Source organism: Theropithecus gelada, chromosome 3, assembly GCF_003255815.1.
Source record: "Theropithecus gelada isolate Dixy chromosome 3, Tgel_1.0, whole genome shotgun sequence".
Taxonomy (NCBI): domain Eukaryota; kingdom Metazoa; phylum Chordata; class Mammalia; order Primates; family Cercopithecidae; genus Theropithecus; species Theropithecus gelada.
In genome coordinates this window covers 160248099-160271727 of record NC_037670.1, presented here as the reverse complement: position 1 = coordinate 160271727, position 23629 = coordinate 160248099, and the positions used below count along the sequence as shown (strand labels likewise).

General features: G+C 46.3%; 1 protein-coding gene across 1 annotated transcript; it reads left to right on the top strand.

The window, feature by feature from the left end:
- The first annotated feature begins 4334 nt into the window (after window positions 1–4334).
- Window positions 4335–23447, top strand: FAM180A (family with sequence similarity 180 member A). The gene is made up of 3 exons (XM_025378770.1): window positions 4335–4676; window positions 16211–16311; window positions 18751–23447. The coding sequence occupies exons 1-3, from the start codon at window positions 4601–4603 to the stop codon at window positions 19093–19095; spliced, it is 522 nt and encodes a 173-aa protein (XP_025234555.1). The 5' UTR covers window positions 4335–4600; the 3' UTR covers window positions 19096–23447.
- Window positions 23448–23629: the final 182 nt, after the last annotated feature.

Here is a 23629-nt window from a genome sequence, read left to right as displayed (position 1 = left end):
AACACTTAATTCAGATTTCAACCCCTCCAAGAAGCCTTCCCCAACACCTCTCTCCTGCTCATTTTCTACATGAGAATCCTCCAGCATTAAATACAACATCATGTGTTCTGGATATCTGCAGAGGAGTCTATTTCCCCCATTGTTATGAAGATTCTTGACAGCAGGGGATATATCTTATTTGATGTGGTGTATACCCACTGCTGGCACGGAGGAGATTTTCAAAACCCAGATGAATGAATGCATGAATGAATGAGTAAAGGACGAACGAAGGGGTATTGACTGAGCCACTTTTGTGTTAGAGCCTCGGAGAGAGCAGACTCTTCCCCCACATTACCATGAGAAGGGCCCAGACCAGAATTCCCTCCAATGCATTGTACTTGCCATGTCTAGAAGCCACAGCCACTTTATTGGTTTTTCTCGGGGTTTTTTTGTTTGTTTGTTTGTTCTTTGTTGTGGTGGTGGCTTTTTGTTTGCTTGTTTGTTTTTGAGAGGGGTTTTGCTCTTGTTGCCAGGCTGGAGTGCAATGGCATGATCTTGGCTCACTGCAACCTCCACCTCCTGGGTTCAAGCAATTTGCTTGCCTCAGCCTCTCAAGTAGCTGGGGTTACAGGCACCCGCCACCACACCCGGCTAAGTTTTTGTATTTTTAGTAGAGACAGGGTTGCACCATGTTGTCCAGGCTGGTCTCAAACTCCTGACCTCAGATGATCCACTTGCCCCGGCCTCCCAAAGTGCTGGGGTTACAGGTATGAGCCACCGTGCCCGGCCTGGTTTTCTGATTTTCATCTCAGCCCCTGCTAGGCAGCATATGGGAGTGTCTACCATACAGTAGTTGTGTGACCCTCGTTACTTACCCTTTCTAAGCTTCAGGTTGCCATATGTTAAATGGACTCTATTTTAGTATCTACCGAATAGAATTCCTGGGAAAATTGAATGAGATAAAATGAGATGTGTAATCAGAACTCAGTAAATGGTAGATGTAACTAAGCTGGAAAATTGACTGAGAAATACAGGTAGGCGTAGGGGAGTTCAGAGTGAAGATGTATTGGACAGCTATTGTCTTCAGTAGAACATCTCCCCCTAAAGCCCTAAAGTATTCCTTACATAGTCAATAGCTCTCGGAAGCTCCACTGTCATGATTTTAGTGCTCTGCTACAAAAGGCAGTATTATCCATTTCCTTACCAGTCTCAACCAGTGCACTCAGGATTGCAGTGGGAACAAGAAAAACATGGGGAGAGAAAAAAATCAGTACTGTATGCTAGGCCAGGCCTTCCCAAGACTTCAATCAGGCCCCTTGAGAAGCTGTAAATGTTCATCTCCTGGTGCCAAGGTGTAGTGGTGAGAGAGAAGGCCTGGCTCTTCATCTTAGGAAATGAAATTAGTTACAAATATATTCATTCCCAGCCCAAATCCAAAAGCTAATCCTCACCCCAGTTCAGTAATTAGTAGGTGACAGTTTGGAGATTTGAGCCTACAGATTCGAAAAGTCTGGGACTGGAAGTCAAGATCGTGATTTCTGTTCCTGGATTCCCCATGGCCTGGCAAGCCACATCCATCTTCCTCACTCACAAGAGTGTCGGCAGGAGACCAGGGAGGCCTGAATCTCCTTGGCTTCAGCGTCAATCAACAAGTTTTCAATGGGCAACTGCAGGGTGCTTGCTACCCCGTGCTAGGTCCTTTGGGCAATCCTTGCAGATTTACAAAGCACAGAAAGAAAACATGACACCAAAAGCAAAGATAGTTAGAGCCAGTAAGACTAATGTGGTGAGTAGAGGCCATTGTGTGTTGGAGCCAGCTCTTACGGACTTCCTGAGAGCCGATGGTTAATATTTCAGAAATTTTGCAAGCCACTTGTTAAATTAGCAGCAGTTTGAAATCAGCCATGAGTATTTTCACCAGAGTATTTGTAGTGGCAGGCACTACAAATCAAGGTTTCTCCCCACCCCTCCAGAACTGGTTTCCCAGCACTCCAATAAGGAGTTCCCAAAATATAAGACTTTAAGGCAGGCGAGGGGAGTGGTTTTGCATGCGGGTTATGAAATCACATAGACCTAGGTTAAAAATCCCAGCTCTACTAGCTGGATGACCTGGGACAACTTACTAAACCCCTCTGAGCCTGTTTCTTCATGTGTGAGGAGCTCACATGTATTCAACGCTTACTATGTACCAGATATTATTCCCAACATTTATACATATTAATGCATTGATTCCTTGAAACAACCCTAGGAAGAAGAAATTATTATTATCCCCATTCTATAGATGGAGAAAATCAAGCCCAAGAGAGATTCGGGAACTCCACCAATATCACACAGCTAGTCAGGGGCAGAGCTGGGATACAAAGACAGGCATCTTGCCCCAGAGCCTGCCCTCTCACCATCTAGCTCCTCACTGCCCGATACAGGAGCCACTGGCTGCATGGAGCTATCAGGTACTTGAAACAGGGCTGGTGTGACTTGAGAAGTGCTGTAAGTGTGAAATACACATTAGATTTCAAAGACCTTATGTAAAAAATATATAAAATATCTTGCTAATACTATATCACTTACTTGTAGAAATGATAGTATCTTGGATATATTGAATTAAATGAAAGATATTATTACTATTCATTGTACTTGTTTCTTCTTAATTTTTTTCTTTTTTTTCTTTTTATTTTTTTGAGATGGAGTTTCACTCTTGTCACCCAGGCTAGAGTGCAGTGGCATGATCTCACCTCACCACAACATTCACCTCCCAGGCTCAAGAGACTCTCCTGCCTCAGCCTCCCGAGTAGCTGGGATTACAGGTGTGCACCACCATGCCCAGCTAATTTTTGTATTTTTAGGAGAGACGAGGTTTCACCATGTTGGCCAGGCTGGTCACGAACTCCTGACCTCAGGCGAACTGCCCACGTCGGCCTCCCAAAGTGCTGAGATTACAGGCGTGAGCCTCCACGCCCAGCCTCTTTTTACTTTTTTTAATATGAGTTGTAGAAAATGTTAAGTGATGTTTGTGATTCACACTACATTTCTGTTGGGGGTTGCCGCTGGCTAGTGCCCTAACCTCCTAGTTCGGTGGATGCGTTAAATCAGTTAATGCAAGGAGGACACCTAACACGCTGCCTGAAACAAATTAAGCACCTAATAGCTATTATTAATATTAGTGAGAGGACTGGTTTTCAAATGTTGTAGTCCAGTATTTTTTTTCCCAAAAAAAAAAAAAAAAAAAAAGTTTTTTCTAAATTTTTTTAAGAGAAAAGTTCTCACTCTGTCACCCAGGCTGGAGTAGAGTGTTATGATCATAGCTCACTGCAGCCTTGAACTCCTGGGCCTAAACGATCCCTCTGCCTCAGCCACCTGAGTAACTAGGACTACAGGCACACGCCAACACACCCAGCTAATTTTTTAAATTTTTTGTAGAGACAGGGTCTATTTTCCGTAGGTTGGTCTTGAACTTCTGGCCTCAAGCAATTCCCCCACTTCAGCCTCCCAAAGTGTTGGGATTACAGGCGTGAACCACCATGCCCAGCTCGCAAACAACTTCTTATAACAGATTAAAGAGGAGCTTTTGCAGTAGCGTAGAGCTTCGAGGAGCCCTCTCCCGGAGCCCATTCACCCTGGGCACCACCTCCACAAACTGGAAAACCCACACGATGGCATAATCTTTAAGTGTCCTTCAAGCTTTAGTGTTCCCTATCATTCCAGAGAAGTTGAGAAAGTGGTATGGGAAAGAATTAAGGTGTCCGCGGCAGTATATTACAATGATTATGGAAAAACATTCCCATTTTGCTTGGGAAAATCAAAGTGGCTTGGTCCCAGGTCTAGGCACAGCCCAGAAATGGGAGCATCACCAATGCGAATTGGGGGTCACCTGTGGGCTCCTGGATCATTACCTATACACGTTCGCATGGACAATACCAATGCACCATGTCACCTCTCCGCTTCAGCTGGGTCATAACCTGCCAGCTCCCCACCCACCCAGAACCTGGGCAGACCAGACACAGGCTCTAGGCAGGCGCCAATGTCCTAGTCTAGCTCCAGGGCCGGGCAACAGTGACACTCAGCCCAGGCACCACAATGATTTTGCTGTCCTGAAGGCAACTTAGGCTCAACCAGCCCTGGTGTCTGCCAGGCAGGCTCCCAACTCTGCCTCCAGCCCTCGCCCCTGGCTCTGGTATCGTATGTGTGGAAGGGGAGAGCAGCCAACTCTTCGCCGGGCTCTCTAACAAGTTCCGCGGGTCTGTTTGTTAAAGAAAAAATTCCAGTGGGTGCATCCAACACATGGAACTCAAGTACAGAAATTATATTTATCCGCCCCACTGCCAAGGAGATCACATGCCCCGTGAGTCACTCCAGATGTGCTCAAAAACAGAGTCTCTCTGTGGAAGCCCAGTCCCCCAATCCCAGAGAGAGTCAAATGAAGAGAGGTACCGACTCCTGTCCCACCCAGGACGCAGCCTTCAGCCTCCAGCCTTCTGAGGCAGAGTAGGCATTTCTGCACGTCTGCAAAAGGAAGGGAGGGAAGCACTCCATCATCTCACTGGGAAGAACAGCGCGGGCATACCTGCAGCTACTGGGGTTCCATTGGGCTTGAGGGTCGATTCGTCACCTTTTGAAGGACAAGATGCATTGGAAGACGTTGCTGCTTCTGCTGTTGTATTCCAATGCTCAGGCTTCCATGTGCCACAGGTGGAGCAGGGGTGAGTTGCTTTTTATTCATTTGTTTGTCTGATGCTCATTATTCTCTTTTAAATGTAATTCAAAATTCGGAGGGAAGGACATTAGAAGCCCCGCACTCTCCTTTTATCTAATCTCTGTCAATTGCTTGATGCTTCTTGACGTGTTCCCCCTTCTTAGAGGGTGATGGGGAAATGACACTGGAAAAAAATGAAAGCCCCTGAGGGAGCTAGGTCGAGGTGGACAACCCAGAGAGCATCCCTTTCTGGTATCCCAGAGAGAACTCATTTCTGCTTCATAGAAAGTAGAACTCATTTCTTCGACTGCCCCCACCACCTGCAGCAGTTGGGCCAGACCGTCTGGAGAGCAGGTGCTGAGGTCTGCTGCTAAAATGATGGAGTGATGGGGGCTGGGATGCCAAAGGCCTGCTCCCTGGGGGAACGAGAGCAGAAGATCTACAGGACGTTGCCTCCTCACCGGGAGGGGATGCATCTCTGCAGCCAGAGGTGGGCAGGTGAGGAGAGCAACCCTTCAGCCTCCGCCGCACCCACCGGCCCCACCACCTCCTCACAAAGGAAGGGGCCCCAGCAAAGGCTGTTCTCTCATCACTGACTTCCTCCCTCTCAGGATGTAGTTCCTTCTAGCTGGATGGCATCTTTTCTCCATTTCCCTGGGACTGGCTCTGCTTGGTAGACTCCGGGAGCACCTCGAGCCAGAGTTTATCACTGTTAGGAAAGGAGGTACCCACAGCACTGCCCACTCTTCACCAATATGAACGGAAATCTTTCCACTGCCTAAAGTCAACTGAGTTCACTCTCCCAGAAAGAACTGCAACAAGAATGGGCTCCTTCAAGTCAGGCCAGTAGGTGTTTCTAGAGATGCAAAATTGGAAGGCAACTGGCATGGTGGCGTGGACGCACCTCCTTCTGGCTTCTCAAGGACCGTGTCAGGGAAGGAAGGAGTTGCCGGAGTGGGGATAGAGCAGCGCAAGAGAAGGATCTGAAATGGGAGGGAGGCAAAAGCTACTGTACTTATGCTGGGTTTTATTTCCTCACGGTTCAACCTGATATTAGAGACTTACATCTCTAACAGGGATATAAGTCTTTTGAGCTGAGCGGTGAAGTGATCATTGCCCAGAAACAAATAATACAGCACTCTTCATTTTTCTCATAACAACATTGCATACACATGCACATGTACACTCCTCCCTTTTCCCTTTTTAATTTTTAATGTTTAATTTCTGTGGGTACATAGTAGTTGTTTGTATGTCTGGGGTCTATTAGATGTTTTGATACAGACATGCAGTGAATAGCAATCACATCATGGAGATGGGGTATCCATCCCCGCAAGCATTTATCCTTCGTGTTACAAACAATCCAATGATACTCTTTTATTATTTTTATGTGTTATTTCTTTACTTATTTATTTCTGAGATGGAGTCTCAGGCTGGAGTGCAGTGGCACGATCTCAGTTCACTGCAACCTCTGCCTCCCAGGTTCAAGCAATTCTCCTGCCTCAGCCTCCGGAGTAGCTGAGATTACAGGCACCCGCCACCACACTTGGCTAATTTTTGTATTTTTAGTAGAGATGGGGTTTCACCATGTTGGCCAGGCTGGTCTCAAACTCCTGACCTCAAGTGATCCACCCACCTCAGCCTCCCAAAGTGCTGGGATTATAGGTGTGAGCCACAGTGGCCGGCTCTCTTTTAGTTCTTTTTAAATGTACAATTAAGTTATTATTGACTATAGTCACTCTGTTGTCACACATCCCTGTTCATGATGTGCACATACTTTGAGGTGGCACTTGGAAGTAAAGAGCAAAGAGATCTTGGAGTTGGGTTCTGTCGCTCCCCTCTTTGTCACACTGGGGATTTGCTTATTAAACAGGATAAATAATGCCCACTCTTCCTAATGCACGGGCTGTTACAAAGCCAAAAGGGATCATTTGACTTGCAATATGGCTTATAAACATAACAGCCACATCATGAGCTACTCTGCAAGGGACCTGATTTAAGTTCTCTATTTGGCAGTGTGATCTCAGACAAGTTTCTTAACCTCTCTGAGCTTTAGTTCACTAACAGGTGACATTAACATCCATCACATCAATAAAACTCACCCCCATGGTGTTACTGTGAGGGTCATATTCAAAAATATAGATGAAAATGCTTTGTAAATGACAAAGCACAATATAAATATTAGCTATTGCCTACAACTTTTCATTAAAGGAAGTTTGAGGCTCTTAACAGGGGAATCTATAGCAACATTCTGGGAGCAGCTTCTCTGGACCATGTCCTTCCACATCGGGGAAGGTCCTTCCACAGTGAGTTCACAATCCACTGACTCAAAGCCAGCCCATCTGATATCGAGGCCACTACGAGGCAGCGGATGTGACGTGCTAGATTAATGGCTCAAGTCAGCGCTCAGAGTCAACAAATGATATGGAGTCCCTCCAACCATCATCAAATGTCTTCCACGTAGCTGATTTTTTTTTTTCATTTTTAACATTTTTTTCTAATTATAAAAGAAATACACAATTCTTGCCATCTTTTTTTTAAGACGGAATAGGAGTCACACCCAAATGAATAACAGTTTTTCCAAATGTATTATTCATTTCACCTTCATCCTTACCCCCACCCTACCTCCAGCCTCAATTCAAAGTACTCCCTTTGGAAAGTCTTAGGGCAATCTCTTCCTGAGATTTTCCTCTTCCACCCCCTGCCCTTCAGCACCCCGCCCCACCGCTACCCCATGTCCATCCTCCTACCCTCCTGCTCCAACACGTAGAAATGTAGACGTAAACCCACAGGCAATATGCACCCTGCTGTTAGGACTGTCTTTTTCCTACCATCCTCCCAGCCTTTCCCTAAGCGCTCTCTAGGATTCCACCCTGGGAGGCAGCTTTCCATGCCAGGATCCAGGATCACCCATTCCAGCCCCACCAGCTTGATGAAGACCAAATGACTCACCTGTGGCCAAGCCAGGAAAGCCACATCTACACACACACAAACACACACACACAGGTGGCCCACATCCCAGCACATACCAGGTCCTGCCAGGGCACTACTGGAAGGGGGAGGACTAGCCATACTTGAGAAACAAATATGCATCTATTAAGGAATATGAATATCTATGCTTTTGTTGAATACACACAAATTATTTTTTAAGTAGTTTAATAGAGCAGCCCTTCCATTTTTTGATGGAACTTATGTCATTTTCAGGTGTCCACTTTAGGGTTGTGTGTGTCCTCAGTCATGAATGTTCCATGAGGGAAAGGCCTGTGGTCAGTACTCAGTAAGTACTCACTGACTGCCAGGCATGGTGGTGCACCCCTGTAATTCCAGTGACTCAGGGGGCTGGGAGGCCAAGAGTTCGAGACCAGCCTGGAAACATAGTGGAACCCCCCGTCCCATGTCTTAAAAAATTAAAATTAAAACAAATTAGCTGGGTGTAGCAGCATATGCCTGTAGTCCCAGCTACTGAGAAGGTTAAGGTGGTAGGATCACTTAATGCCAGGAGATGAAGGTGGTAGGATCACTTAGGCCCAGGAGGTCAAGGATGCAGAGAGCTATGATTGAGCCACTTCACTCCAGCCTGGATGACAGAGCAAGACCCTGTGTCCAAAAACAAAATTGTTTTAAGTATTAACTGCCCAAGTGCCCCATACAGAGCCATCTTCTCACTCCACAGTAACTCCATGAGGCAGGTGCTATCCTGGCCATTTACAGGTAAGAAAACTGGAGAGTGAGGCAAGAAGTGAAGTGCCCCAGCTCCCCCAGCTGCAAGGGCAGGATTGAAGTTGATTCCCGACGTCCATCTGCTGTCACAGTGCCCCGTGCTCATTCGTCCGCTCTGCATATTTCTCCATCCCCATGGGCCACTCACCTGCTCCCGGCAACCCCAAGCTCCCCCTACGTGGTGGAGCTTTCCAGCCAAGGGGAGCTGGCTGCCACAGCCCTCTCAGGAGCTCTCCCAGAGGACCCCCACGCACAGGGCCGAGACCCTGGCTTGCTCAGAATAGCACTGTGTTTACAGAGGGCTGGTCCAGGAGCCAAAAAGTAAATGACATCCGTCAGATCTGGCAAAAGATCTTTTACAAATGAGAGCTTTTCCTTTCCACACCCACTGTCCTTTCCATCGAGTTGCTTCAACTGATTCATTAAAAATACAGTTGTAGTTTGGCTTGAGATGGTCTGCAGCTTGAATCCTTTCCAACAAGCTATTTGCCACAAATGCTACACACAGTTCTGGGGAAAGCATGATTAGCCTGAATATCGTGCTACTGAACATATCGGAGGGATGGGAGGAAAGAAGAAAGAGACTTTTAACCCAGATTACAGAAAGTCAAAGAGAAGGTCGGGCTGCCCAACAAAGACAGGCTACTCCACTGGAGTGCCTCTGGCTGTTTGTCTAGGCAAGAAAGCTTTGAAGGGCTAAGGTGTGGGGGAAGTAGGGGACAGCACTCACTGAGATCAATTAAAAAATAGCTTCTTCCAGGCCCAAAAAGGGACTCCTCAGGGATAAGGGGAGGGTGTGGTGGAGACAGAAGTCAACATCTACTTTCTGATCATTAGCCAAGACAAGAATCACAAATAAACTCTAGATTCACCCTATTAGAAAAGGAAGGATTTTGTAAGGCACTCTATTTGAAAAGAATAGAGCTTAGTGACCAGGGCAGGTAATGTGTTCCTATGGGATTATTTATTCATCTGATGAACAGGAAGGGGCATGATGCTAGGCACTGGGAGTACAACAGTGAACAAAATAGACAAAATCCCATACCCTCTAGTGAGAGGAAACAGGCAACAAATATATTTATATTTTAAAATAGGTGATTTGTTGGATGATAATAAAGTAGGGACAGAGGGTAGAGAGTCCAGAGGGTTGTAATTTTAAAAAGTCATCACAAAGAGCGTTTTTCTCCAGCCACATTCAGGTGCACAGGGGCAGGTGTGGAATGGGGAGAGCTGGATTGTGCTTTTGCCAAGTGATTGCAAAGGAACAATAAAGGGCCAGGCGCGGTGATTCACACCTGTAATCCCAGCACTTTGGGAGGCTGAGGCAGGAGGATCACTTAAGGTCAGGAGTTCGAGACCAGCCTGGCCAGCATGATAAACAACCCCGTCTCCACTGAAAAAAAAAAAAAAATTAGCCGGGCATGGGGGCACCTGTAGTTCCAACTACTCAGGAGGCTGAGGCGCAAGAATCGCTTGAACCTGGGAGCCAAGATTGTACCACTGCCCTCCAGCATGGGCAACAGAGCAAGCCTCTCGTCTCCTGAAAAAAAAAAAAAAAAGAGGAACAATGAGGGAGAAAAGGAGAATCAAAGCAGGAGAGTGATGCTAAAAGTAGTTCTTTCACCTTGCATATCACATTATTATAAGTCGAAGTCAGAGTTTTGAAAAATATGTATGATCCATTTAAGAATACATTTTCTATCAAATGCATAGGCATTCCTTCATTCATCACTAACTACCATTTATCCTTTCTGGAGTTATTCAGAACTGAAGAATACCCAGTCTCTGGGCAGAGGTACCTACAAAAAAGAGCATTGTTCACTTATCAGTGAGATTGGGTTTTGCAGCCTTGGAGATCTGGATTTTAATCCCAGCCCTACCTCACATAAATCGGATGGCCTAGGGCAATTTTCTTAACCTCCAAATTTCTTCATCTATAAAATGGAAAGTTCATATTTACCTCACAAGGTACCTATGGACAGCACAAGTCACACAGTGGGTGCCCCTGAGCTATTGCATTATTATATCTGAGCTCCACATGTTAAGAGCTTTAGTCTGAGCTCCAGAGGTATCTCTCAGCAGAAGACATGGACAGAACACGCTATAACACATGAATCATGAACTCTGGATCCAGCTCCTGGACTAACTCAGTCCATGTGGCATGACCTTTAGCAAGTGAGTCACTTGTTCTATGCTGGTTGGTCCCATGTGTCCTAGATGCTCATTTGTGCAGGGAATCAAGGAGGAACTGAGCAGCGCTTGGCTTCCCCACCCCATGGACAGCCTGGGCAGCCAACTTCCACGCAAGTTGACCATTGAGTCTCAGGGCCCTTAGGACAGACACACTGAGTGGCCCTCATGAACACATTCACATCCTGAAGAAACGCCTGGACAGTGGGCTGGGCGGGGAGCATTGAATGGAGAAGAAAGTAAACAAATGGGCCCAATTGTACACGAGCAAAAGATGCACAAAGTCCGTGCTTCTGACATACATGTCACACCAACCTTCTTGTCTGAGGTTCAGTGCTCAGGCGGCACCTGGGGGGCATGGGATCCTCCTGCCAGTCTCTGGTCTCCCCACCCCACTCTTAGAGGGGGTGCCGTTGCTAATGGGCATCCAGGGAGGAGCACTCAGGCCTCCCTCCCATCAGCCTTGTGAAGGCTGGGCTGCCCAGAGCACTTTACTCACAGGGAGCAGGGAGCAGGGAGCTGAACTTAAAGCGACCTCCATAAGTTTGAGGGATGGGGCAGAAGGAAAAGGAAGAAAAACCAGCAAAGCCCTGAAGAGTCTCCAAGGCTGTTGTTTTGGTTTGGTTTTATCACTACCTAGTTTATGTTTTCTTAAATCATTCCAAAATGTATCCTGAGACTGCACCTAGAGCACTGCATTACACACATACAGAGGTGAGGCAGGAGCTGCACATAGCCCATTCGCTCCCTCCCAGGGCCTGGCAACCCTGATGAAACGTTTCAGGGTGGCGTGCAGCAAGATGCAAAACATGCGGCCTGGATGAAGAAAGATAGAGGTAGAGAAGGAAAACCACCATGTACAGTGGGGTTCCCAGGAACGTCTTCCTGCGGAAACAGGATTTTCTAAAATGTAGGAGCAAGTCTAGTTTCCAGCTTTGCACATATACATCTTGGAGTTTGCCAGCCCTTGTTTCAGCCATCAGCATTTCTGGTGGGGTCCAGCCTTTGTCATTATGGACAAGAACATCTTGGAGTGATTGTACATTGTGAAATTTGACCTCTGTGTTGTGACATTGATCAGATAGAGCTATTTCTCACCCACCACCTCCAGCCTCTCCAGTGGAGATTCCCTCTAGGTCTTGCCTCACACAGGGAGTCAGATTTGGGTGGCTGCTGAACCACTGAGATGTCTGCCCTAGAGCTGGCTGCACTCCAGCAGCCTAAGGGGCATAACCTTCCCTACCCCTGCCCAATGCACAAGGTCAAAGCAGCCACAGAAATGTGAGGGGCAGCACTGCTAGGGCTGGTGGACCAGTACAGGGGTGGGGGTGAGGAAGGGAGGGAGAGAGACCCATCTTTAAGATTCCTGTGCTTCCCACACATACATTCTGATTTTTTACTTTTTAAATGGATTGGTAGGACCTCTTTTTTAGCTTCTAGATATTGATCCTTATCAGTTACATTCATTGGAAATGCTTTCTCCCATTTGCTTGGCTTTTTCTTTTTTTCTATTTTTCTTTTTTTTTTTTTTTTTTTTTTGAGACAGGGTCTCATTCTGTCACCCAGGCTGGCATACAATGGCTAATCACAACTCACTGCAGCCTTGACCTCCCAGGCCCAATTGATCCTCCTGCCTCAGCCTCCCAAGTAGCTGGGACTACAAGCATGTGCCACCATGCCCAGCTAATTTTTTTTTATTTTTAGTAGAGACGGGTCTCACTTTGTTGCCCAGGCTGGTCTCAAATTCCTGGGTTCAAGTTATCCACCTGCCTCAGCTTCCCAAAGTCCTGAGATTACAAGTGTGAGCTGCCGCGCCTGGTACAAACTTACATCCTAAAGCAATAGCCATTCCCCTTGTCTGAAGGCTGAAGCTATTTCTAAGTCTCCACCAAACTGTTATTATTCAGTACGATACCAAGAGCTATTGGAAATGACAGAGTTTCCATTATCAAGCTCAGCTTTGAATCAGGAAGTATTTTCTTCTTGGCTCTTTGAGAACTAGGGGTCCGCCTGGGGTGAGCATGTTAAAGGTATGTTGCTGTTCGCAGGGCAACAATTGAGTGAAGAAAGTCCAGGTCTAAGATCATGAATAACTTCCAGGCAGGCAGCCACAGGCTGGCTGTGATTACAGAGAGCAGGAAGGGCTCCACGCCCTGACATTCCCTCCCTATCGCCTTCATCTGCTGGGACTGAGGGGTTTTTTTTGTTTTGTTTTGTTTTGTTTGTGTGTGTGTGTTTTTTTAAGGGAACAATACCTTTAATTTGGCAATAAGAGATAAATTCTAGCAGAATTAAAGAAGTCAAGTCGCTCTTAGATCCTATCCTAAGAAGGGGGTTTCATCCACCCCCTTTCTTCCTGGCGGGAAGAAAAGAAGAGCATGAAGAAAGAAACAGGCACACCTTGACCTAAGACCAACTCATCTCATACCAAGGAGAAAGCAGAGACAAAGCCCATGCCCTCTCTGTGCCTGCACTCCTCACCTCCAAGAACGTGATGACCTTGGGCTCTTCAGTTGGCCTTGTAAGGCCCCATCAGACAGGCAAGAACTCTGAATTGTTTTATGGTAGAAGGACACCATCGGCCCGTGATGTGGATAACACAGATCTGGCTGCCTACTGGAGCCTGGGAGCTGGAAAAAGTCCCAGTGCCTACGTTTCACTCCCAGAGATGCCCACAGATTGGCCTGGAGTGTGGTCTTGGGTATTCGGGTTTCTAAAAGTGCCCAGATGAATCGAATGTCTAGTCGCGGCTGGGAACCACTGGTCTAACCAGAGAGCGGCCACACAGCCTAGGGTCTGCGTCTTCCACACAATTTCAGGTCAGGCTCACTCTCACTAGGACAGTGGTTCTCAACCTTGGCTGTCATTAGAAGCATTTAGGAAGCTTTATGAAATCATAATGTGTTGGTTGCACTCTGGTTCAGTTAAATCAGAACTCTGGAGCCAGATCCAAGAAACCGCTTTGGTGACTCTAACAGTGTGAACTAGTGGCGTCACAGACACCTCGCTCTCCTGCGTTCCACCTGACACTACAGGCACTGGCAGTGGATGAACAGGGGCAAAGGCTTCCTCAAGCCATGAAATCTATGAATCTGTGGGAAACTGGCTCTTTTCTGGCAGACTCTGCTGAAATGCTGGGCTAGTGAATACTGCCATGGAGCTGATAGCTTCTTCCCCGAGCATGGTCTGGCAAAATAGAGCTGGTCACTCTGCTGGCCGAGGCGACCATTAGTGCAGGGATTTGGTCATCAACAGCTATGCCTGGCACACACCCCAGAAGCCTGCCAGGCTCTGCCACGGGTACAGAAATATAAAACTATATGGATTCCAGTCCTTGAGGAACTTGTAGTATCAATCATAAATGAGTTACTAAGAAAGTAATTTACAGCAATACTATGATACATCCATCAGGCTTTTCTGGGACATGGGAGATCCCCACCAGTGAGCTTTACAGGAAAGTTCCTCTAAGTTAAAGATGTTTCTTTTTTTTGTTTGTTTTTATCACTTCTGATGGAAATCTTTCTAAAATGATTTCCATCCTTCTCTGCCTTTTTTTTTTTCTTTTTTTTTTGAGATGGAGTCTCACTCTGTCGCCAGGCTGGAATGCAGTGTGGCACAATCTCGGTTCACTGCAAGCTCTGCCTCCTGGGTTCAAGCAATTCTCCTGCCTCAGCCTCCCAAGTAGCTGGGATTACAGGCACACACCACCATGTCCAGCTAATTTTTGTATTTTTAGTAGAGATGGGGTTTCACCATGTTGATCAGGATGGTCTCAAACTCCTGGTCTCATGTGATCTGCCCGCCTTGGCCTCCCAAAGTGCTGGGATTATAGGGCCACCGTGCCCAGCCTGCCTTCTTTAACTGCGTACACTGAACATAATTTGACCTTTTCTCGGTGGCTCAAGGGCACTATTATCAACTAGCAGAGCTGCCATGTATGATTAAGCAAAATATGCCTGTACAACTTCAGGGGGTGCCAACACCTTATAGTCTTGATTTTTACCGTTATTTCCCCTGTTTTCTGGTAGATCACAATCAAGTGTCTTAAAGAAGCTGTACCTTTTTCTATCAGCTGCTGATCATTTCTGCACAGTGCCTGCTCCCCAGAGGGGCCATGGAGGTGACCAGGGCTATTTGCTCCTAGCCTGACGTGGTCATAGAGAACTGCAATTTATAATGATCTTTCCTATACCCTCTGATGTTCTGTCTTCTCCCTCACTTGACCCCAGCCAGTGCCTAATTCTTGCTATCCTGCGTACCTCTAGTAGCCATTCATCTTCCTCCAGTTACCACTTCTACATGCAACCACTGGGGAACAGCATTGTCAAGTCACTGACTTTATACTAAATGCATTCCTAAATCAGCCAGCCTTGGCTGGGTGCGGTAGCTCATGTTTGTAATCCCAGAACTTTGGGAGGCCGAGGCAGGCAGACCACTTGAGGTCAGGAGTTCAAGACTAGCCTGGCCAACATGGTGAAATTCTGTCTGTACTAAAAATGCAACAATTAGCCGGGCATGGTGGCACTCACCTGTAATCCCAGCTACTTGGGAGGCTAAGGCAAGAGAATCACTTGAACCCAGGAGGTAGAGGTTGCAGTGAGTCAAGATTGTGCCACTGCACTCCAGCCTGGGTGACAGCGCAAGACTCCATCTCAAACAAACAAACAAAAAAATCAGCCAGCCCTCGGGGAAAGCTCTGAGCTTGACCCCACAATGATGCCCTAGATCCAAGGGCCAGGGTCTTGTGCAGCTCTCTTCCTTTATTTTGTCACCTGTGTTCAGATTCTTGGCAGCTATATTTTGGATGCGCTCGAGGTGGCCAGAAGCCTGATCTTCTGATTTAAAAGGGCATAAACCAGCACTTCATAGTGGTAACATGCTAAGATGTGTGCTGTGCTATCAGGGAACAGTGTTTTCAGGGAACTCATTCATCGACTTTGGAGCTTTTTGTTTGCTCATCATTTCTGCTTTGTTTTATTTTGCTTTGGTTTAATATAAATTCCCTAAGGCATGTGTATCCCTAGGCATATAGAATTTACAAAACTTTCTCAAATGGTTCTTCCTTTTTCTTTTTCTTTTCTTTTCTTTTCTCGTTTTCTCAGATGGTTCTGATGAGCAGCCAGTTTTTCAGCCACTGGTGTGGCATGCCTGAGAGCTTTCTAGGCCACACCAGGGGGGTGTGTCACCTCTCTCCTCACTCTATGTCCACCACCACTTTCAAGTCAGTCCTTTTTTTTTTTTTTTTTTACATGGAGTCTCGCTCTGTTGCCCAGGCTGGGGTGCAATGGCGCAGTCTTGGCTCACTACAACCTCCACCCCCCATGTTAAAACGATTCTCCTGCCCCAGCCTTCCAAGTAGCTGCAATTACAGGCACCTGCCACCGCGTCTGGCTATTTTTTTGTAATTTTAGTAGAGACGGGGTTGCACCATGTTCGCCAGGCTGGTCTCGAACTCCTGATCTCAGGTGTTCCACTGGCCTCGGCCTCCCAAAGTGCTGGGATTACAGGCGTGAGCCACCAATCCTGGCCAAGTCAGTCCATTTTTAAGACTCCTTGACTACCCCGCAGGTGGATCAGAGGGAAAAGTTCTGGGTGCACACAGCAGCCAGGAACTCACTGTTTTCTTTCTTTCAGCCGTGCTCTTCCCTGCTGCCCACCGGCCAAAGAGGTCCTCATCACTGCCATTGAACCCAGTCCTGCAGACCTCCCTGGAGGAGGTGGAGCTGCTCTTCGAGGTAGGCAGAGGGGAATGTGCTCAATCCAAGTCACCCAAAAGGCACTGCACTTTCTCTCTCTTTTTTGGAAAAGGAGAAGTGACCTGAGCCCCTGACCATGAGTGACCCCTGCTGTGGTAGGGACTAGCCTAATTTGTAGAGGTCACAGAATCTTGCTCATTCATAAAGTATTCCTCATGCCTCCTGTCTTTCCCACATGCTATAACAGAGAATGATGGCATTAGGAGTTCAGTTCAGTTTAAATTAAAATTAGAATTGGCCCATAGGCATCAATCCTGGCGCCCAGGCAGCAGAGTGTGGCAAAATTCCCAAGCAAAGGCCTTGAGGCAGGACTTGCCAGGAAATGCCAAGCTGTTGTCTGGGTGCAGCCATGTCTCCAAGGCCCTGCATGCTGTGACAGCAGTGCTGTCTGGATGAGCTGCCAGCCCAGCTGGGTTTCTGGAAGCCACGGACCACCCTGCCAGCTCTCTTCTACTGCCTCTCACCTTGCATCACTGAGACCCCACTCCTCCACCAAACCACAGGGTCAGTTTCCCAAGGCCACCCAGATTGGTTCAGTGTTATGATTCCAGGCTCGAGATCTGAGCTTTAGTCCTGGCTCTGTCACCCGTCCGCTGTGCCACCTTGCATAAGCCATAGTTTCTCTCTGGGCCTGACTCTCCTCATCTGTTAAATGAGAGAATTCAACTATGCTGTCCAAAATTCCCCTCCCGCTGTGACATCCTCTGACTCCATACACTAGGACTGTCTGGTTAAGAAAGAGACAGCTGGGCCAGGTGCGGTGGCTCATGCTTGTAATCCCAGCTCTTTGGGAGGCCGAGGCAGGTGGATCACCTGAGGTCAGGAGTTCGAGACCAGCCTGGCCACCATGATGAAACCCCATCTCCACCAAAAATACAAAAATTAGCCGGGCATGGTGGTGTGCACCTGTAATCCCAGCTACTTGGGAGGCTGAGGCAGGAGAATCACTTGAACCCGGCAGGTGGAGGTTGCAGTGATCTCAGATCATGCCACTGCACTCCAGCCTGGGCGACAAAGCGAGACTCCATCTCAAAAAAATAAAATAAAATAAGAGATAACTTGCTGTAGCCATGTAGTTAAGTCGGGAGAGATTTCAAATCCTGCCTTGGGAACCAGACTGGGAAATGCAGAGTCTTTGCCTAGTCTTGAACATGGGAGTCACACGAAGTGATCTATATTTCAGAAAGATCATAGACAGTGCCATGGAGGATGAACTAGGGCAGGGGAAGACGGAGACAGAGAGAAGAGTTAGGATTTGGAGTCATTCCGTCCCGACTGTGAACCTGGCACTACGCAGGGAAGTGCATGGCAGACCCAGTTCCTACGCTTAGTGGGCAGGTGAGAGAAAAGGGCAAACCTCTGTATCCCACTTGATTCCTAGCACAATCCTCTGCATCCTTCAAACTCTGAACATTTTTCCAGAGGTCTTATAGTAAATATAAAGAAACTAGAGCTATACCCAAATAAATAGATTGTTTGCCAAGGATGTACTTCTTGACTTTTCCAAAAGCTGCCAAGAAGAATCAGTTAGAACATCAGTCATTTGGCTTGGCGCAGTGGCTCATGCCTGTCATCCCAGCACTTTGGGAGGTCGAGGCTGGGGGATCATCTGAGGTCAGGAGTTTTCGAGACCAGCCGGACCAACATGGTGAAACCCCATCTTTACTAAAAATAAGAAAAACTAGCCAGGCATGGTGGCGGGCACCTATATTCCTGGCTGCTTGGGAAGCTGAGACAGGAGAATCGCTTGAACCCGGGAGGTGGAGGTTGCAGTGAGCTGAGATCGTGCCACTGCATTCCAGCCTGAGTGACAGAGTGAGACTCCATCTCAAAAAAAAAAAAAAGTCAGTAATTTTATGACCTTTATGTCTGAACTCTTTTTTGAAAGCTGGTTTAACACAGAAGAGAAACAGGAAGGGACCAACGGCCCGATCCAGTCACACCTTGTCTTTGAATAGAAAAACCAAGCTAATGCAGAAAGAGTCTCCCAGCTTCTGCCTTAAAATTATCTGAAATAGTTGATGCTTTAGATGATCTTTGTTGGGTGGGAGAAAGAAAGGGAAGAAGGAATTTATCCAGGACACTAGAAACTATAATTAGTCCCTTAAATACTGGTTTTGAACCAGGCACTCTATTAGCTTTGTCCATATTTGTCTTATTTACCTCTCACAATATCCCAGTGAAGTAGATGCTGTTACTAATTATTTACACAGAGAAGGAAAGTGAGGCTCAGAGAAGTTAAGTAACTTGTCCAAGATCACACAGCAAGTGAGAAAGTCACAACTGGAACTCAGGTCTCTTGGGTTCCAAAGCTCTTCTGGCAGCTGCCTCCCTAAGGGAAGGTGCGTGATAATGAATACAACTGTGTCCTCAGCAATGCCCCACTTCATATTTTTGCACATTCACGTTTCTCACCAGTTCCTGCTGGCCGAACTTGAGATCAGCCCTGACCTGCAGATCTCCATCAAGGACGAGGAGCTGGCCTCCTTGCGGAAGGCCTCGGACTTCCGCACCGTCTGCAACAACGTCATCCCCAAGAGCATCCCAGACATCCGCCGGCTCAGCGCCAGCCTCTCCAGCCACCCTGGCATCCTCAAGAAAGAAGACTTTGAAAGGACAGTGCTGACCCTAGCCTATGCGGCCTACCGCACAGCCCTGTCCCATGGCTATCAGAAGGACATCTGGGCGCAGTCCCTCGTTAGCCTCTTCCAGGCCCTGAGGCATGACTTGATGCGCTCCTCACAGCCGGGAGTACCTCCCTGAGAGACTGGCCCACACCAGGACCTCGGAGCAGGGACCAGCACAGTAATCCAGAAAGTCTTCATTCTCTATTCCATTTACAGAGACCAGCAACAAAACACGTACCGCTGACACAGAGCAGCAGAGATCAAACACAGTAACGCCGATGCTCTTTTCTCCTTGTAGTTTCCTAGAAGACACATCTGATTCATGCCATCATGTGACCTGGAAGGGCTGGAGTAGTAATTCAAGATGCCTCCATGGGTAGAATGGGTTGCCTGTGGCAGGCAGAGGTCTGATATGCTTCAACCCAGAGCACCAGCCACACACACTCAAGAGTGAAGACAGGCCGGGCACAGCGGCTCATGCCTGTAATCCCAGCACTTTGGGAGGCTGAGATGGGAGGATTATTTGAGGTCAGGAGTTCAAGACCAACCTGGGCAACACAGTGAAAACCCATCTCTACTAAAATCACAAAAATCAGCCGGACACGGTGGCGCATGCCTGTAATCCTGGCTACTCAGTAGGCTGAGGCAGGAGAATCATTTGAACCCAGGAGGTAGAGGTTGCAGTGAGCTGAGATCATGCCACTGTACTGCAGCCTGGGGAACAAAGTGAGACTCTGTCTCAAGAAAAAAAAAAAATTAAAAAAAGAGTGAGGAATGAGCTAAAGGAGACATTATGGCAGGAAGATGGGGGACAGATTCCTTCGGTCCTAAGGGACTAGGGTGCTGGGATGAATGAACATTTTTCCAGAGGTTCTATAGTAAATATAAAGAAACTAGAGCTATACCCAAATAAATATATTATTTGCCAAGGATATACTTCTTGACTTTTCCAAAAGCTGCCAAGAAGAATCCATTAGAAAATCAGTAATTTTATGACTTTTATGTCTGAACTCTTCTTTTTTGAAAGCTGGCTTAACACAGAAGAGAAACAGGAAGGGGCCCACAGCCCAGTCCAGCCATACCTTGTCTTTGAATAGTAAAACCAAGCTAATGCAGAAAGAGTCTCCCAGCGAACAAGGTGGCATGAAGACCCGTGCCTGTCTGTCTTCATGTGAAAATAATTTAGCATCATCAGAGCACTAAATGCTCCAAATAAAAATGATTTTCAGATGACAGAATTCTACCCTTTCAAATGCCAAAACTTTCCTTTTAGAGATATTGACTCGATATCTATTTAAACTATACATACATATCACCTTAAGCTTTTGTTTAGTGTAAGATCATCATTTAAACATTCTTGTGTGTGTGCGTGTGTGTGTGTGTGTGTGTGATATGAGAGAGATGGAGTCTCGCTCTGTCGTCCTGGCTGGAGTGCAGTGGCACTATCTCGGCTCACTGCAACATCTGCCTCCTGGGTTCAAGTGATTCTTCTGCCTCAGCCTCCCAAGTAGCTGGGACTATAGGCGTGCACCACCACACCTGGCTAATTTTTGTATTTTTAGTAGAGACGGTTTTTTGCCATGTTGGCCAGGCTAGTCTCGAACTTCTGGCCTCAAGTGATCCACCTGCCTCAGGCTCCCAAAGTGTTGGGATTATAGGTGCAAGCCATTGCACCCGGCCATATCATCATTTAAATATTCTAATGAAGAAGTTGGATAAGATAATCTCTAAGACTCCTACCTATGAAGTTTCTACAATCGTTTAACTGTGAGATGCTATAAGGAGAGCACCTGGACCTAAGAAGTCTGCCCAACTGTTTGTACCGACGCTGAGAGGTCCCAGACTCCTCATTCTGTGTTCAGCTCTGAGTTTTTCTGCTGTCTCCCTCACTGTCAGACTATTAGAGCATATTTTTCTTTGTTGCCAATACAACTTGCCCTTCACAGTCTGTTCTTTCTTAGCTGGCCATCACCTACAAACTAAGATAGCCAGGCTTGTTATAATTCTATGTTAAATAAGAGTTAATAGATGAAGGCCTCTGCTAGGGGTTGAGTGTCTGGGTCCTAATAAGGATTCCTCATTAGCTCAGAGATCTTTCTGGCTTCTCCTAAGTTTACAGCTGTGTTCTGCAAGCTAAAGCTGCAATAAGTCTGATCTTTGAATGAGTGAGGATTTATTGGGCTAAACTTGATTCTGAAATGGGTATTTAACAATTGTCATTTGATAATGATGAGGTCTGGACTCCTTCAAAATCTTTGAGCAAATAAGCTTTGCCTAGCAGTGCTACCTGCATGATCTTTTTGGAGAAATACTGGGATGCAGGAAGAAGGTATTCATCATCAGAGAAAAACACAGTTTTGCATCCTGATATTCTCAGGCTCAGAAGATTAGTAAGTCTCAGTCTCTCTTTCTCATTCCTTGACCATACTGCTCTTTTACCTCCTTCAAATACAGATTCTGATATATGCTTTTTTTGTTCAATCTTTCTCTTTCTAAATGTACATGTTCTCTCTGACACGGTCACTCTGCTTGTCTCTTTCTTTCTTTGTTTTATTTTAGTTGGTAGCTCTGCTGCTCTATATTTGGGCCCAATTCCATATATCTTTGTGTCTGTTTTTCGATGCATCTGCAAGACTCTTCTGCTTGACTTTTGCTCTGTCTCTGCTGACCCACACTCTAACACTCACTGTCTGTCAGTCTTCTCTGGGTATCATTGTTTAAATAAAGCAAAAGTCAGTGTACAGACAGTGTTGGGATCGCCCAGAGGCAGATAAACACGGTAGCCTACCTTCACTGTTTGTACTTTTCCTAGATGTCAGGTGGGGAGTGGATTAGCAATGGCCTCAGTCCCTAGACACTGTGCAATACCCTGATAGTCAGTGTCCCGCCCTGAGGCTCCACTCCCTTGACAATGGATCTGAAAACTTTCTTGTACTCAGAATCATCAGACACAAAGGCCCACCCCTGTAGTCCCTGACCACCATGTTATGTAGATGGCTGCTCCCAGTAGTTAAGAAATCCATGAATGGGAGGATGGTTCCCAGGAACACTCACCCAGCAACAAAAAAATTAAACACAAATTGGGGCCTGAATTTCTGTGGCAATCAATGACTGAAAAAAAAATAGAAAAAAGAAGGACATGACCTTTTTAAAGACAGATGAAGACTCGTTTTCAGTAACTAGAATCCTAAAAACTATTTTAATCTGAATGCAGATAATTGTTTACCCACAGTTTTATAACAATGACTTCATTGACATGCAGAATCGAATACTATGATCACCACCAGCAGCCAGAAAACCCTATTCTTTGCCCAAGGAACAGTAGAAATGTAGACTAGACAGACAAACAGGGTCTCCTATTTTGCCTCATTAGTGCCACACTCTACACAACCACAGTCATGAAGGGGTCACATTTGGTTATAATTACTATTAGAATAATATGGGAGTGTGATGTTTATAGTGGAAACTTGCCCATGACTTATGTAACCATTTCTGCTGACAAATTTTAGGATCTAAAAACTTTGTGAGTTTTTTTGTTTTGTTTTTGTTTGTTTGTTTTTTGAGACAGTCTCTCTCTGTCCCCAGGCTAGAGTGCAGTGGCGCCTCTGCCTACAGGGTTCAAGCGATTCTCCCACCTCAACCTCCCGAGTAGCTGGGACCATAGGTGTACATCACCATGCCCTGCTAATTTTTTTGTATTTTTAGCAGAGATGGGGTTTCACCATGTTGGCCAGCCTGGTCTCAAACTCCTGACCTCAAGTGGTCTGCCGGCCTTGGCCTCCCAAAGTGCTAGGATTACAGGTGTGAGCCATCGCACCCGGCCCACGATCTAAAAACTTTCTACGTTTCCTCCATCGTTGGCATCCTCACAGCTATCTCCAGTGTCTCTCAAGAGACATCAACAAACATTTAACTGCTGAAACCTTCATTGCTCTGTCACCTCACCTTGAATCTAACAAATCAAAGTATTTCTGCAGGTCCAACAGTCTAAAATTAAATGCTTGTTAAATTATTTTGTACAACACCCCTTACTTTCCTAATCCACTTCAATATCTTATTTTTTTTATTGTGGTAAAAAACACATCACGTAAAATTTACCATCTTAACCATTTTTAAGCATATAATACAGCAGTGTTAACTCCATGAATGTTGCTGTACGACAGACCCCCGGAACTTTCTCATCTTGTAAGTCTGAAGCTCTATACGCATTGAACAACTCCCCTTTCCCCCTTCCCCCTGCCTGCCCCAGCTCTTGGTACCATTATTCTGCTTTCTGTTTTTGAGAGTCTGACTACTTAAGATACCTCATACAAGTGGGATCTGGCTTACATTTCTTGAGCATTGTATTCTGGAAAAGTGTTTCCTTCCTCTGAAAAATGGGTAGAGTTCTGAAGGAGAACTACTGGTGTTATTGTATCACTTGCTGTACCTATTTTTATTTAACAAATATTCATCTATGGTATAATAAAAATGTCATGATTGAGTTGCCTACCGGAATCTTTGTTATCTCAGAGTATCTCGCTGAGGAATCTGAAATGGTTCATGGGTTTAACAGTGGATGTTGACTTCCACAGCTGCTTATAATTATCCGGTGTCTTTAATGTTTGCGACCAAAACATCACACGTGGTATTGTTCATTCTGAGTTTCAAAATCATAACCAAAAAAATGA

Excerpts from the sequence above, each read along its gene's own strand:
- FAM180A (XM_025378770.1), top strand. The coding sequence starts at position 4,601 with ATGCATTGGAAGACGTTGCTGCTTCTGCTGTTGTATTCCAATGCTCAG. Across the intron at positions 4,677-16,210 it reads GTGCCACAGGTGGAGCAGGG|CCGTGCTCTTCCCTGCTGCC; the intron begins GTGAGTTGCTTT and ends TCTTTCTTTCAG. Across the intron at positions 16,312-18,750 it reads AGGTGGAGCTGCTCTTCGAG|TTCCTGCTGGCCGAACTTGA; the intron begins GTAGGCAGAGGG and ends GTTTCTCACCAG.